At 36.0% G+C, this 15,761-nt stretch overlaps 3 protein-coding genes across 17 annotated transcripts; 1 reads left to right on the forward strand and 2 right to left on the reverse strand.

Moving 5' to 3' along the window:
• Positions 1-1,396: 1,396 nt before the first annotated feature.
• Positions 1,397-9,963, reverse strand: LOC129569360 (proton-coupled zinc antiporter SLC30A9, mitochondrial-like). 13 transcript variants are annotated; one of them, XM_055448134.1, is made up of 7 exons: positions 9,539-9,872; positions 9,107-9,361; positions 4,778-4,902; positions 4,122-4,260; positions 3,151-3,828; positions 2,775-2,888; positions 1,397-2,551 (listed from the first exon to the last, which is right to left on the reverse strand). In XM_055448134.1, exons 3-7 carry the CDS (start codon positions 4,867-4,869, stop codon positions 2,507-2,509), a joined length of 1,068 nt encoding a protein of 355 aa, XP_055304109.1. In that variant the 5' UTR covers positions 4,870-4,902; positions 9,107-9,361; positions 9,539-9,872; the 3' UTR covers positions 1,397-2,506. The 13 variants fall into 13 exon arrangements, with proteins under 13 accessions (XP_055304109.1, XP_055304106.1, XP_055304110.1 ...); XM_055448131.1 differs by having other exon boundaries at positions 9,488-9,866; XM_055448135.1 differs by having other exon boundaries at positions 9,107-9,358; positions 9,539-9,838.
• A 477-nt stretch (positions 9,964-10,440) lies between these two features.
• On the forward strand, positions 10,441-13,498 carry LOC129569365 (dual specificity mitogen-activated protein kinase kinase 6). 3 transcript variants are annotated; one of them, XM_055448144.1, is made up of 8 exons: positions 10,441-10,565; positions 11,208-11,356; positions 11,458-11,653; positions 11,983-12,174; positions 12,260-12,440; positions 12,509-12,541; positions 12,625-12,746; positions 12,819-13,498. In XM_055448144.1, the coding sequence occupies exons 2-8, from the start codon at positions 11,286-11,288 to the stop codon at positions 13,023-13,025; spliced, it is 1,002 nt and encodes a 333-aa protein (XP_055304119.1). In that variant the 5' UTR covers positions 10,441-10,565; positions 11,208-11,285; the 3' UTR covers positions 13,026-13,498. The 3 variants fall into 3 exon arrangements, with proteins under 3 accessions (XP_055304119.1, XP_055304117.1, XP_055304118.1); XM_055448142.1 differs by having other exon boundaries at positions 10,483-10,739; XM_055448143.1 differs by lacking the exon at positions 10,441-10,565 and adding an exon at positions 10,860-11,027.
• Positions 13,499-14,079: 581 nt separating this feature from the next.
• On the reverse strand, positions 14,080-15,408 carry LOC129569369 (small ubiquitin-related modifier 3). Its single transcript, XM_055448150.1, has 3 exons — positions 15,250-15,408; positions 14,788-14,916; positions 14,080-14,598 (listed from the first exon to the last, which is right to left on the reverse strand). The coding sequence occupies exons 1-3, from the start codon at positions 15,268-15,270 to the stop codon at positions 14,464-14,466; spliced, it is 285 nt and encodes a 94-aa protein (XP_055304125.1). The 5' UTR covers positions 15,271-15,408; the 3' UTR covers positions 14,080-14,463.
• Positions 15,409-15,761: the final 353 nt, after the last annotated feature.

Below are 15,761 nucleotides of genomic sequence, written 5' to 3' on the forward strand. Positions count from 1 at the left end.
GTAATGGCGTTTTATTGATATTTTCTTTTGCTCTCTTTCTCTCTTTTTATCAAATTCTCAATGAAATCATCGTCGAATGTACGTTCTTTGAAATGTGACATGTTTGTTTGGTCGGTTGCAAGCCAATCGCCAACGTCGTGGCCGCTGCCGCCGCCATCGACGCTGCTACCGACCGCAAACATTAAAATTATACTTTATTCAAAATATCACAACAGAATAGCTATTCATTATTATTTCCATCATCTGCTCAGTCACGTTACATACTTGTAGAAAGATTCATGCATTTTTACTCGGTGCCATGCTAGGGTTGTTGGTTCTGTTCCAAAAGAACGATGATACTTTTTTTTTTCTTTTTGAGTGAAAATGTACTTGAATCGAAAAAGAGATTCATCGTGTCAACAAGGCTGTGAAGTGCCAACTTTTCATGAGCAAATACATTTGTCACAAACGCATCTCGATTTTTCTCTCGCGTTGCTCGCGATGAGCACACACACACACACACAGAGGAGGCCTTGATTTGAAATCAATTTAATGCATTTTGCTCATAATAAATAAATAAGTTGGTTTGTTTCACGTGATACTTACTTTCTTAATTCGTTAAGAGTGTGTTGTTGTTCTTTGGCTCGTCGACAACGTTGCGTTCTTTCAAATCGAATAACTTATTATATGTTTTTCTTCTTCAATTATTTGGTACTGACCTTCAGTCAGGTTAGTTTGTTTCTCAACCGATTCGATCACATCGGACTGTACCTCTTCCCTGTATTTATATGCATTTCATGTAGCCAGTTCCTCATTGTTTACATTCAGTACGGAGTTTGTAATTGGAGATACTCACCGACACCAAAGTGTTGTGCGTTGAATTTGTGTGTTCTCTTTTGATTGGTTTTTATAAATAGAATACCGACGAAATCGTGATTCCTCCTTATAAATGGGCCCATGTGCCCCGATCGGCACACGTACTGGCCGAATAAGAAAGCAGAAAAAAACGAAAAATATCGGTTTGTATTTAACGCCAACAAGTCGAAACCTGAAATAGACAGTTTTTTGCCTTTCTGCCGAAATGAAATGCGTGCGCTTTTTTTGTTGTTGTATACTTGATACATATCTGCTTGGAGTTTTTATTGATTGATTTTGGAAACACTGAATGATCTATTTTGCATAGTTCATAATTAATTTCATTTTGTTGAATGTTAACGGCTACATAGTTATATGCTAGGCACTAAAAGTTTATTTCGTCTCTAAATTCTAATAAATTTCTTTTTCTCGTTATTAATTAGTGTTTTTTTTAATGTTTTGTTTTGGACATTGTGCCAGATTCCACAGAGGTCCGTTTATCAACTTAAACAACTACTGATTTGATTCGCACTTGTGCAGCACTTCTCTTTTAAAATATATCTTTCTTTCATTTAAATTTTTTTTTTATTTCGCATTTTGCATATCACAAAGTTTCCTTTGATAAATCAGTTGCTACAATTGCTTCCTCTCAGCTCGATGCGGGCTACACACTCTCTTTCTCTCTTTCTCTTTCTTGTTTCTATTCATTGATGTTACTCTTCTTTCTTTCTCTATTCGTATTTTCTTTGTTTTGACATTGATACTTATTTTTGGATTAGACTGTGACTATATATATATTGATGACGACATTGACTATAAACTTTGACGTATCTATTTCTCTTTTTTTTTTGTTCAATAAATTGCCGCGATTTTATTTCCGCTTAACACTACCAAATACGAATAATAACAAAAACAAATATGATTTTCATTTAAAAAAAAAACACACAGAACTAATAACAGAACATAAAAATTTGCATGATTTTCAACTACTTAAGCACAATCCACAAATATATTTATTTCGTTTTAGTACACAATTTTTTGGCAAAAAAAAAAAAACTAGGAGAAAAAGAATGATAAGAAGAAAAAAAATATTATAAAAAAAACTGCTACAGAAATGTGCTTCGATCTTGTCGATCGTTTAGAGTACATTTTAGTCAGAAAAAATTTCGATTCGAATGATATTGAATGTGTGTGACGACGAGTGAAAACGTTTATTGTTCTAATTGTTATGATATTAAGTTTGTAAGGCCACTGTAAGCTCTCTTGTTTTGTTCCGATATAGATTTCTTTTGCTCTACGACGATAAAAAAATTCAACTAATATTCTAAAACATTAGATTTTGTTTTGTTTTGTTTTGTTTGGATAAAATTTTATAGAAGAATTTGATTGTGTTCATAATATGTGTTTTTGTGTTTCTCTTTCATGTATATGTGTGTTTGTGTGCTTCTTGCATATATGTGACGTTTTCTTTGAGATATATTGAGGTCATTTCATCAATTTAAAAAAAAAAAGTATATGATAATCATAATGAATAATAATAAAAATATAATTTATAGTGTAATTGTTGTATAAGTAAAGTCATCGTGTAATAGTCAACACCAACGACAGAGCAACGTTTTTTTTTTTTGAACATTTTTGCTCAGTGCAAAAAAAAACAACTCTTTGTACTTGTTTACTCTAATTCCAAATCGATGTGACGAACTTTTGGGAACTTTTTCTGTGGAGTGGAAAAAAGGAGAGAAGAAACACCAAAATTTATTATTAGATAAGCGAAATAAAATGGCTAATTTTAGTGCAAAAATGATTTTTGTCCCGTATTTTTAACTTGTGTATGTTTTTTGGTTGAAGATGTGATCACGTGATTGTGTCACGTGATCAATTAAAAGTGACGGAAATGGGTTGCATTTTGCGATATATTTTAAGAAAGGAGAAGTACTCACCGATAAGTTCATCTCAATACGATCGATTTCATCGCCCATAATATCGACAATATTTTCACCGTGGCCCAACATAAACTCGTTTAACTGGTCTATACTATGGAAGCCTTTAACCTCCTGAAATGACAAGTGAATTGACAAAAAAAAGATATGAGCAAATGGGAATTCCTACATTCAGCGTGTAATTCACTTTAATTGATTCATAAATGGAAATGTTGTAAATTGTTGTGAATTAGCACAAATTGCCACTGTGTTACGCTACAGTTTTTATCCACGCAACATTGTTTAATTGACTGAGTTTGAGATTTTGTGTTCTGATAATTGAATTGAATTGATTTTTTTTTCTCTCGTAAATCACAATAAGTAATTCCACACTCACCTCCCATAATTTGCGAATATCATGCTTGTCCAAATACTTGCGAGTCAATTCGCGTCCATTAAAATCGATTTCAGCCTTATAACGAATCATTGAGTTGCCCATGTCGATACCTTTAACATCATGTATGGCCTTGATCATAGCGTCACTTTCCAGCTCTTGGTTAATTTTGTCCAATTGATCGAGCTTGATAGAGCGACCAACCAAGGCGGGCACCGACGTGTAAATGACCAATATTGCGACACAACCCAGCATCACACCAACCAACAGAGATCCAATGGCATCCGGAATGTTTGATTCGAGGTAAGCGGTCAGGCCAATACAAAAAGCTGCAACAAACGCACCACAAACAGCTGCCGAATCCTCAAACAGCACAACATTTACGCATGGATCCGCACCCGATACCACGTACGAGAAGAACGATTGATTTGCCTGCTTGGAAGAATTTCGTATGCTCATAATGGCCATCATCAATGTAACACCTTCGAACAGGAACGAACCGCCAAGAACGATATAGGCCCATGTGTAAGACAGGTCATCATGCTTTTCTGTACTCATCAGCCCAACGATACCATGGTAGAACGAGAAACCAGTACCAACACAGAAGATTGCAACACCCGATATCAGCGATGAAATATATTTCATATTCGAATAGCCATAAGGATGTTTGATGTTCGGGTTCTAAGTAGAACAACAACATATAAAAGAAGAGGCAATGAAAAAATGAGGGGAAAATCCATGAAATGATCGTGTGACTGTGCCGACGATTTCCTTGAATTCAATTTTTCTTGTTCAAAGGAAGCCTGAATAAAAATAGGCGTTCATCGAATGCACAGGCACACGACACATCGTGACAAAATAAGCAATATCGCATAGACTATCTCTGACCCGATAAGTCTGAGCACTAAGATAAAGCTGGGCTCATTTAAGCAATTCTCTGTATTTTCCTATACAATTTGCATTCATATACTCACTTTAGCCGACTTGTGTAATCCAAACGCCAAGATAATTTGATTGACAGTATCTGCCACCGAATGTATAGATTCGGCGAACATACTGTGCGAGTCTGTGTAAAGCCATACACATATTTTCAGGAAGAATATTGTACCATTGCTGCAAATGAACAGACATAAAACGAATTATGAGAAACAATCGCAAAGAAATTATTTAGCAAAGAAGAGCGAAGAAAAGAAGAAAAACACACTGTATTGATTATTTCTATCTAGATTGGAGTTTATGTCCAGTGCCATGATATGAGAATTTGATTCATTGGTGGTCATTAACAGAAGTGTTTTATGTGTATATAGTGTTTAGTGTGTATACATAGCACTTTGCTTCCGTGCGAATTTTAATTAGGTGGTCGCCGATTCATACGTTTTGCCCAAATTTCTTCGTCGGTCGTCGTATTCAAATCGAAACACCATCAATTAAAATTAATTAGTTCGCACAATTCTGTTCGCTTTCAATTTTTCTGGTTCACGTGAAAAATGAATAATGATTTTTTTTTTTCACTAGATTGTCGATTTTTTTCCCTGTAGGTATTTTTCTTCTGCATTGCTCAATTCGGTTTACATTGAGACACAACAACATAAACAAAATGACGAATTCCGATAAACAAAATATTACTCACATAAGAATGGCCGCAACTACGACGCGGCCGGATCGTCCTTTCAATCCAGTTTCGAGTTCGACTTCTTTATTACGCTTTTTACCTTTAACCATTCTTTGCAGTGGTTTGATTTATTTGTATTCCGTCTGCAAGTGGCCGAAATAAAAGGAACAAACGATAAAAAAAAAATCTGTAGTTAATTTATGGATGACATTGTTATTGATGTAATCTGAACTTTGAAATCGCATTAGGGCTTCGAGCTCAGAAAAACGTGAATTTTCCAGTGCGAAAATGAAAAAGAAAATTAGAAATAACATTCGTATGGCATCGACAAACGCACTATATAGAGAATGGAATGTCGGTTGCCAAGGAGAATATATGATTTGTCGATGAGTAAGAGATGATAACCTAAAAACAAACACCAAATACTAATTGAATCATTCACGCTGAGTAGTCGGTCTCTTCTTTTTTTGTTGACGAATCGTTATGCGAACGACCGTTGGCATTCTAGCCACTTGCTACACTTTTTCTTTGGTATAATTGAAATGACTACATATTACGACAGTTGTTCCTGTAATAAAATATTCATTTGCGCGTCTTTTATGAAGAAAAAAAAAATTCACACGCAAACAATAATAATCCATTTTCGAAGTTCAAAGCATAAATATCCGTTTCATGGGCTAAGGAAGTAATCCAGATCGCTTTATTTATCTGTTGAAATTACGGGTTTTCGAGGTGAACTCGTCAAACGATTGACGCAAATATGGAGACTTTGAAAATTGTGTTTTGAAATCATAATGAGAAGTATAATGTGGTATCACTGTTTTGAATCATTCATTCTATTCCCATTCGTGTTCGCATACTTCTCACGTGAAGGATCATAAATCATCGATTCAATGAGAGCAAAACGATGTTTACTGGCTGGCCAGCTCTTAGGTCAGATTCAAAAGCCGACATATTAACATCAACAATGGTCTGTGATGTGTACTCTTTTCATGTGGAAAAAAACCGAAAACTCCTTAGTTTGCCTTGCTATGAGTGTCGGAATGGCAAAGTACGCGTTATGTATGCGTGCGGGTACGTGTTCAACTATTTAATATTTGCCAGTTCTTCGAGCGTATTCTTTTCAGTGGTTTGTCCTTTGCTTTGCCTATTTTTAGCTGCGTATGATATTTTAGCATGCGACACGTTCTTTTCATTTCTGCGTGAATATCAGTCAATTCGATATATTAGTCATCACGCGACTGCGGGAGAATGTGTGTGTGTACAGTACATATGCACGAAAATGATGTGAGAAGAAAAGAGAAAAAGTGAAAGAAAAAAAGACACGAATAAGAGAACGACAAGCAAGAGAGTTTATTTAAGGAAACCTGAAGAGAAGATGAAACAATGATGTAATTGGAAGTGAAGATGCGCGCGCGCATTAACTTAAGAACAAGATACTTCAGAATCGAAATCGTGTTTCACTTTGAAATGAAGGTTAATTGAGCAGAATGTTCCTGACCCATATATTTCGAAGCAGGTTCAATCCAGAAATTCACAAACAAACATAAATCGTCGAATATATGTATGTATTCACATTCGCAAAAGGTAAACACATGCAAACACCGACGAACACACACACATAATGCCAGACACAGTTTGAATGGGCTGAGGTGGCGGAAGCGTTGACCAAAGAGCACAAATGACATTTTTTTTTAAATAATTATCGAAAAACGAAAATTCAATGAAATTTTGTTGCTGCAAGTCATTCAAACAGATTTTGCTTGAGATATTTCACTGAAAAATTTCCACTGCCTTTTTTTGTGAGTCAAATTTGCGATCGCGGAAATTATTTTGTTTGAATATTTTTTTTTCGTTCATTTATCGCAAAAAAACACACACTTACTTGCAATGAGAAAAAAAAACGAGTATTAAATAAAAAGAAACGTACAAAAAAACCAGATGATCGAAATCACGAGCACACAACCGAACAACAAATGAATCACAATTTAGGGGCGAACAAAAATAGGTTTATCACTAAACGACTAGGGCACTGTATATTGAAAAAAAATATTCAAGATTTTGCTTTTTCTCTTCTGCAAGTGAAATTTTACGCCGTTTTTCTCTGCGCTGGATGCTTTAAGAATACTTTGTTGAAGGTTGGCGAACAAAAGAAGTGATAATACAAAAAAAAACGTTGCTTTTATCTGTTGACCGACACTGTGTACCGACGTTCAGACGATTCAGCTATGACTGACGATCACACAACCGAATGGAAATGTGAAAAAAAAAACCGTTTATGAAAGAAATGAAGGAACAAACGAACAACAGAAAAAAAAAATATATATAAATTGTAATATTAAAACCGCACACACAATCATAGGGACGACCGCCGTTCGATCGTACAAATCACACACTATGCGAGGAGAGCAGTAACCGAATTCGTGTTTGTGACGTTCATTTATAAAAATAGGTATGAGATAGATGGTGGTATGGGCAATGAGGCAATGAACAAATGAACATATGTGCGCTATGTCAGTGTAAGTGAGAATTAACGACGATAAATATGTGTACTGTTCGGGTACGTCGTGTACATTGTGTAGAAGAAAAAAGTATGTTCGAAAAGAAAACGAGAGAGTCTCGCACACTATACATCCACACAATGACAAACACACACACAATGCACACATGAGCCAGACCTGAAGAAGCACAGAGAAAGACAGAGCGAGAGCGAACAGTGATTATGGAAGAATTATTTGAGTGAGTGATTGCGGCAGCCGTAGTTGTATCAAACAAATACACAAGTGTGTGAGCGACAGTCGAGTAATAATATCATGCGAAAGCGCAACAACAACAATAACAAATGGAATATCGGCTAATAAACGAATCACCCAAAGTCGGAGCAAATGCTACGGTTTTTGGCTTTTCGTTTTTTTTTTGCTCCTCTCATTCCTATTTGGCGTCGATAGACACACGACGAGATAGATAACAAAGCCGATTGAAACAACGGTCGGCAGATAAAATGCGTCAACGACATTGTAAATCGAAGCATTTTTCTACTTGTTCTACTGACTCGTTGGAATCATAAAATATTTTACAGCCAAACAGATAACATGTATCCTCATATGATGAGAAAAAAAAATTGTTTTACTCAGGTTATTTTCTTCTGTTCTCCACATTGCGCACTAGCTTGATTCGAAAATCTGTCAACATCATAAAAAAAAATCAAAGAATAAAATAAGCATGCGGAATTGACTCAATTCAATTGAGCTCTTCAACCAACCAATTGTTGTTGACCGCCATCGAACAACATGCCAATGGGTTCGGTAGTTTCATTTGCCGTCGATCAAATGTGTACACTCAACTGATTTGCCAACAGACCAAAAACGTGATAGCGAGCTGATAGTGAAGCGAATCATTTGTGCGATTCGTTTTATTTTTTTTTATTGCACTAAACCGTATTCAGAGGCTCAGTGTTGAACGGAATTCTCAAAGTCATGCCATGCGTTGGACAATAAATACAGAAATGAAACGGCAAACTATTTCGGATTTGCCAAAATTGCCCTTCACGTTTCGTTCAGTTTTTTTTCTTTTGTGGTGGATAAATAAATTGGGAGAAACAATAAAGAAGGAAAAACTGTTTAGCAAACGGAGGCTAAAAATCAATTAACGCAATAAAATTCATCAACAAAAGCGTTCACATATACAAACATCGGCCCGAATCTATTTATAGAATTCGTACAGAGTGGTCGTATACGCATATTAATTCATGGCATTTACTTTTTTCTTTAATATTAATTGGAATTTTGCACGAAAATCGGTCGCTTTATACGACACACGCTCGTCGTTGGCGATGTTCGCATTTTTTTTTTCGTTGCTGTCGTTGTTTTTCGTTCTTCTGAATGGATTCAAAATTAGACGCGCACACTCACACTTTGATTTTAATGTGCTTTAATTTTATTCTCACGTGTTTTGTGCGTTCAGTTCGCTCTAAGTTCAGTTCGTTCGTTTCATTTCTGGCATCGCACCGAAACAATCGCACATATATTGTTACTAAAACCGAGTGTTTACCATACGAAATGAAAAAAAAAAATCGAATAAAAACCATACACATATACACGAACGAACAACAAATACATAAAATACATATGAGCACACACGCAAACTGGGCTGGCTCAAACCATCCATCGAAATATTTTCATACAAACGTCAACATTTTATTTATTACGCAAATGAATGAAAAATTATCTCCACCCGACGCAGATACAAAGAACGAAAATAACGAGAGAAAAAAAAAACCAAATCTGTTCAGATTGAATGAATTGCGAAAGAGAAAGATGGGATAAAATAAAATGGAAAGAAACTTGCCAAAAAAATAAATTCTAGGTTGACTATTGGATTCGTCAAATCTTCGAACGATTCTTCTGCTCGATAAATAGGAACTCCTTTTTGTATGAAATTGTTGCGGCCGTTGCCAATACACAACACATGCACAATCGATGTATTTTTACAATTTTTAAAAAAGGCTGTGTCTCGTTGCGTTTGAGATTCGTTTGTTCTCTTTTCCCTTTCGGTTGCTGTTGCTGCTGTTCTAAATCTTACTCTCGTCGCGATCGATTTCTACTGAATCAGTGAAAAAAAAAAATTCTCTCGAATATTGTCCTTCGTACAGCCTTACACACGATAACCTAATCCGCTGAAATTGATTTGTGGTCGTCGCTATAAACAAACACAATCACAGTCACATACCAACGGACACGTATTTGATTTGTCGTTTTAAGAGACTCGAAATAAAATTACACAGAATTATTAGATGATGATGATGAGTGAGAAAAAAAACTTGGTGTTCTGTCGCTTGTGTGGTGATAGTCAATGCGTCATTATCAACGGTCGAAATATGACTAACACTCTCGTCAATAGATACGTTGATTATATAGCACTGGTTGAACTGGTGCTGTCACGCGCACACAAAAATAAATCTCGTGCCGAAACGAATTGTCGTATAAAAAGAGAACACACAACTGTCGCAGAAAGAAAAAAAATTTCAACAACTCACACGGTGTATTAGTGAGTGAAGAAATGTTGGAAAGGGATCGAAACGAAACGAACGATCGTCAAATGGTCTTGGTTTTCGTGTACAAGAGATCGATTGTTTTGACAACAAATCAACAAAGAAAACCTTAAACACACTGACAGAAAATGTGTATAGAACCAAAAAAAATAAACTATTAGCAAGTCTCCAATTCATATGAAAACCCATCAAATTAGATGACTGCAAACCTTACAACGTTTGACATAACATTATCTGTGATCGTGTTCACTTTCTTTTCTATACATTATACAATTTTATCTTTGTTGCTATCGGTAGATATTTGATTGATGTTTGGAAGGACGTAATTTTTTTTTCATCTACAGACCAAATCACACACAGACCAAATATTCAATTTCGAATGCGACAAAAAAGATTGTTAGAAAAAACTGGCGGTTTATTCGTGCGCTTGAATGTAACTAGTATTTGCTTTTAATTGATATATACGTCTAAAGTCTCACGTAATCATAAAATTGTATTGGGCTATATTATGTCAACGATGTGTAGCCATAGTTTAGAAACGTTTTGATTTTTCATTTGTTCTGAACGACTTTCAACTTGTTTTCTGATTAGATATGCCTTTCAATGGTTTTGGCGGTGTGTGTTTTTGACGGAGAATGAGAGAGGGAGAGCGACAGCGTCACAGCATTGTGTGTGCGTAGCGCACAATGAAGCCGGGTAAATCTAACACTGAACGCACACACTGACCCGACCGAATAAACCTCACATACAACGAATGTAAGTAGTAGCTGTCACGGAATACGCGAAAAAAAATATCTTCAACTGAATTGATAGATGTTAATATATGTAAAAGTGCCTTTAGTCTGCGGGAAAAAAAGAATAGAAATTGTTGGAAAAAAAGATCAACTGATTTGCTACAAGTCACAGAAAGATGCGGATACTTTTTTAAAGGTTGTTATTCGAATTTTGTCATAGATTTTTGGGAGTTTTCCATGTGTTTTTTCAATATTACGGAGTGAAAGTGATTTATTCCAAGATGGTTTATTTTGTTGTTGTTTCATTTCAAGTGATGCTCAGGAAAATTTCATTTTTATTCGTAGCACCGTATTATTGTCGTAATCGTTGATTGTTTTGAATCCTTTGTTCTGTGACATTTGAATTGCAAATGATCTAACGATAGTTCAATGATTTTTCAATTATTATCACGAATACGGAAATTGACCCCGAAATATCACCAAAGTCAGTTGATAAACAAATCAATGCGCTTTGCATTGATTTTGTTGTTCGTTTTTTTTGTGTGTATTTCAATTTTATCTCATTTACTATCTGCGTGTACACACAATCTATTTTGTCCATTTTATTTGCCTTTTGCTCACACTGATTCTCCTTTTTGTTTCCTTTTTTCCGTTCGAAATTCAGCACAAAACGGAGAGTAATAAACTTTAAGAGAAATTCACCGTATCAAGTGTATTCAGCCGAGAGAAAACGAGACGTAAAATGAACAATCGTAAGAATAGACCTAAAATCACAATACCTATAACCGAAGATGCACTTCCAGCACCAGCCAGGTAATGTCACATTAACACATTTTCAAATGATTTTTCATTTTATTCTATGACACACACACACACACACACAATGCTTAAATATAAATGTGTTCGCTTTGCAGTGCCCCACGTAATTTAGATAAGCGAACAACCATCACAATCGATGATAGAACTTTTATTGTCGAGGCCGATGACTTAGAGAAAATTAGCGATTTGGGCCATGGCGCGTACGGAATCGTCGAGAAGATGCGACATCGACAAACCAACACAGTGATGGCTGTGAAGCGTATAACAGCCACAGTGAACACTCAAGAACAGGTTTGTAATTGGTTTTGCCAGCACAGTAAACACAATGATTCTAGCAATGTTGAGATTTGACACTTGACTTTGTTTTAGTACCATTTGCTCTAGAAAAAGTTCAAAAGTTCTGAAATAAATACATGAAGCTTTGAATTTGTGATTCAGTACATTTTGAACTGTTTCTAGTACAAATGGTACTTAAATGAATTTTAGTGCCAAATTACATATTGCGGTTCTAAAAGTTAGAACCAACGTGTTTACTGTGAATCAGCAAAACCGCTTACGGAATATTCCATCGATTCCGATCCTTGTTTTAATGCTATTCGCTTTCAATTTGATGTTTTCAGAAACGATTGTTGATGGATTTAGATATTTCGATGCGTTCATCCGATTGCCCATACACTGTCCATTTCTATGGCGCTCTATTCCGTGAGGGAGATGTTTGGATTTGCATGGAAGTGATGGACACCAGCTTAGATAAGTTTTATCCAAAAGTCTACAAGAATGGTCAAGTCATTAGCGAAGACATTTTAGGAAAGGTATGATTGGCCGACAATTCTTCCTTTTTTCCCCATTTTCTTTCATGCGACACTTAAGCTGATTTCCTATCGATTCTGGATCTAGATTGCTATAGCCGTTGTTAATGCACTCTATTATCTGCATGCGAATTTGAAAGTCATTCACCGAGACGTAAAGCCATCGAACATTCTAATCAACCGAAAAGGCGAGGTGAAAATGTGCGATTTTGGCATATCGGGCTACTTAGTCGATTCCGTAGCAAAAACCATCGATGCTGGATGTAAACGTAAGACCATTTTAATGGATATTACATGGAAATATTACATACGATTAACGAAAATTCTTTTGTTATAGCGTACATGGCGCCAGAGCGCATTGATCCAACAGGTGAGAAAATAGAAAGAAAATAATGTTTCAATGGAATTTCTCTTAAAATCGAAACTAATCATTTGCTGATCTCTTCCATATAGGCAACCCTGGACAGTACGACATTCGATCGGATGTATGGTCGCTAGGAATAAGTATGGTTGAGATGGCCACCGGCAAGTTTCCATACAACACATGGGGAACGCCATTCGAACAATTGAAACAGGTGCAATAGCAACCACTCACTTCGTTTCTCAAAATCACAACTAAAATACCATTTTCTTTACCGTTATGTTAGGTTGTTAAGGACGATCCGCCACGATTGGAACCCGGAAAATTCTCACCGGCATTCGAAAATTTCATATCGGCGTGCCTGCAGAAGAAGTACACCGATCGGCCAAACTACGAACAGCTGTTGCAGCATGCATTTTTGGTCGAACACATGACCAAGGACACAGATGTGGCCGGTTTCGTTGAAGAAGTTCTCAATTTGCCCGACGCTTAAGATCCAATCTCGCGAGCCATAACCGGAACCAGTGCTACTTCTAGTGCCATTATCATCATTTTAATTGTCTCTTTAGCGCGATAATCATACACGTTTGGCAAATCCTATTTGATTTATACCTACAAAAATTTGTTCAAACGCCAAATCAAGACACAATTTATTATTAAAAACCGGCTAATTATGGCGCATACATTTTGTATGCATCAACTTATTAATCACAATTTACGAATAATTCAATTAACATTTGTAATAAAAAGAGAACGTTGTAAAAGAGAATTAGCAACCGATATGAATTTACTTATGAACAAAGTTCCAAAATGGGACCGACAATAAATCTTAGCCCGGCCGCAATCGGCTTGTCGTGATGACAGCAGAGCTATTGATTTAAGCTACTAACCAATACTAACCACGCTCATAATTTATTGGAAATAGCATTCTATCTTTCGATAAAAAAAATCCCCAATCCCCAAAAACATGAAAAATGAAATATATTATTATGAATAAAGTGAAAGTTTCGCACTTTTTACGAGCATCACCAACAATCAACGCGCATTTTTTTTCTTCGAAACATTGGACGCCATTGCTGTGGAACATGGTGTGTATGTGTGTGTGTGTGCTGTGCCACGCGCTAAACAAATAAACACACCGCGGCGAACATTCTAGAACAAAGCATTTTCATATTGATACATACTTACTGACACATGAGCCTAGACATTTTCTCAAAACGCTAAAGCTAATAAATAAGCAAAGCCAATTGGCGATGACCTGCTGTACACAACTTGTAGATGACATACTTATTTGTATTTGAATAAAATAGTTTGTTAGCCAACTAATGAGATGCGTTTTAGTGGCGTTGTTTGAGCTAGGAATGAACATGTTATGAAAGGATCAAACACGAACATTCAAACAGTACAAAGGAATACAACAACAAAATGCACGTGGCAAGTAAATAAAAATGCGTTCTATGCGGCGACACGACGTCGGCCCCATTTCAAATCCATCAACCAACAACAAAGTTATCTTGGACAGTATCGAATAAAAACAACATTCTCGGTTATGATTTATGTCTACGTTTTTGATATTTTATTTAGAGTTTTGGTGAAAATAACAAAAGAATCAGAAGTGGAATTGAAAATGAATGTATGATTTTTTGTCGTCTTTCAATGAGAGAGAATCGCACAAAAATTGTGTTTTCATTCTGTTTTAGCCTTTCTTAACTAACACGTTTGTTGCATCCGTTCGGATGTAGCCGATTTGTCACATTTCTATGGTGATTGGTTACAGAATTCGGGTTATTGAATATTTGAAGAAAAAAAAAATCATTAAAAAAATGTTCCACCCTTGTTTGTTTTTTTTTTTCTTTTGAATTACGTTTAAATCTTAGAATAAAGGTGTGTTTTTTTGTTTAAAGTAATTTTTTTGGGCAGGCTGAGATGATTTATTGTACGCCGCCGGTCTGTTGTTGGTACACTTCGATTGTGTCGCCTTCTTCCATTTCCAGGCTGGTTGGGGTGTCATTTTCGTTGATAGCTTGTCCATCGAAACGGAAACGAACCACTTGCATCGATAGACCCTGTGAACAGTGCAAAATAGAAAAAAACAATTTGAAACATTAGCATACACACGCACAAAAAATTGATTGCTGTAAAAGCAATGGGTATAACAAAATGTCGACTTCCACTAGCGTCTCGTATATATCTATATGCATATCGATTGCATAAAACACAGAGAGAAAATCAACGAATTGGTTTGAGATACTTACAGCACGATCGCAGTAAGCATTCATCAGCTTGCGCAGCGGAGTGTGCTTCTTGATTTTGAACTGTACAACCGCATTGTCTTGTCCGAGCACCTTCAAGTTGATGTGTTCTGATTCGCCGCCCTTTGAGTCCTACGCAAACAAGAAAAATGCCGATATTATTTACAAAAAAATCGCATTTATTCACAAAATTTTCGCCACAAACATGCGGCTTTTTATCGATGCACATGGAAAATTCGCGAAATATTATGTTTATATACCGAAAATGTGGTCACATTTTTTGTTGTTGTATTTCACAATGGAATGACGCTTGTTAATATGGCGCGGTTGTTTGGGGGCAATTGTAAAAGCAACCGGACCGCATAGTTTTTTCTACTACATTACTTTTCGTATTTTCGAAAATTATCGACACATTTTCAAATGCAATTTCACCGGTTTTTTTGCGAAAAAATTATTTGTACTTACTTTTTTTTCATTGTCACCCATGTTGATTTGGTTTTTTTCGAAATCACTTGAAAAACGTTGTGAGAAAAAATTTCTAGCTAATTTTGCTGTCCTTTAGAGCTATCGCACAAAGTCTGTGTGTGTCGATCACTACACGGTTTGCTATGGAATAAGCAAATCTGAATAGAACAACTCGCAGTAGAGGGCGCGAAATCGTTGCGGCCATATTGATTGACACATCGTTTGGTGTTGGCCGATGCAGAATTCGCTGCTTGTTTCGTTCAGAATGTACGTTACGAAAATTCGTTTTTTCCCAATTTAAAAATGTTTGAAATGAAACAAACTGAAGAATAATTTGATGATTTGTTGGAGAATCGTATGATTTGCCGTAGAAAAATCACAAATTAAATTATCAACTAGTAAAAAGTGGTGGAAAACTCAATTTCGTCCTAATTTCATACTTTGAACACACCCGTGACGAATTCGATTGCAATTGGTTATGAAATCATACGAAAAATGTGTCATCATTCGGA

The sequence above is a fragment of the Sitodiplosis mosellana genome, unplaced genomic scaffold, assembly GCF_009176505.1.
Source record: "Sitodiplosis mosellana isolate CC-2019 unplaced genomic scaffold, AAFC_SMos_1.0 Smas_scaffold_30, whole genome shotgun sequence".
Lineage (NCBI taxonomy): Eukaryota > Metazoa > Arthropoda > Insecta > Diptera > Cecidomyiidae > Sitodiplosis > Sitodiplosis mosellana.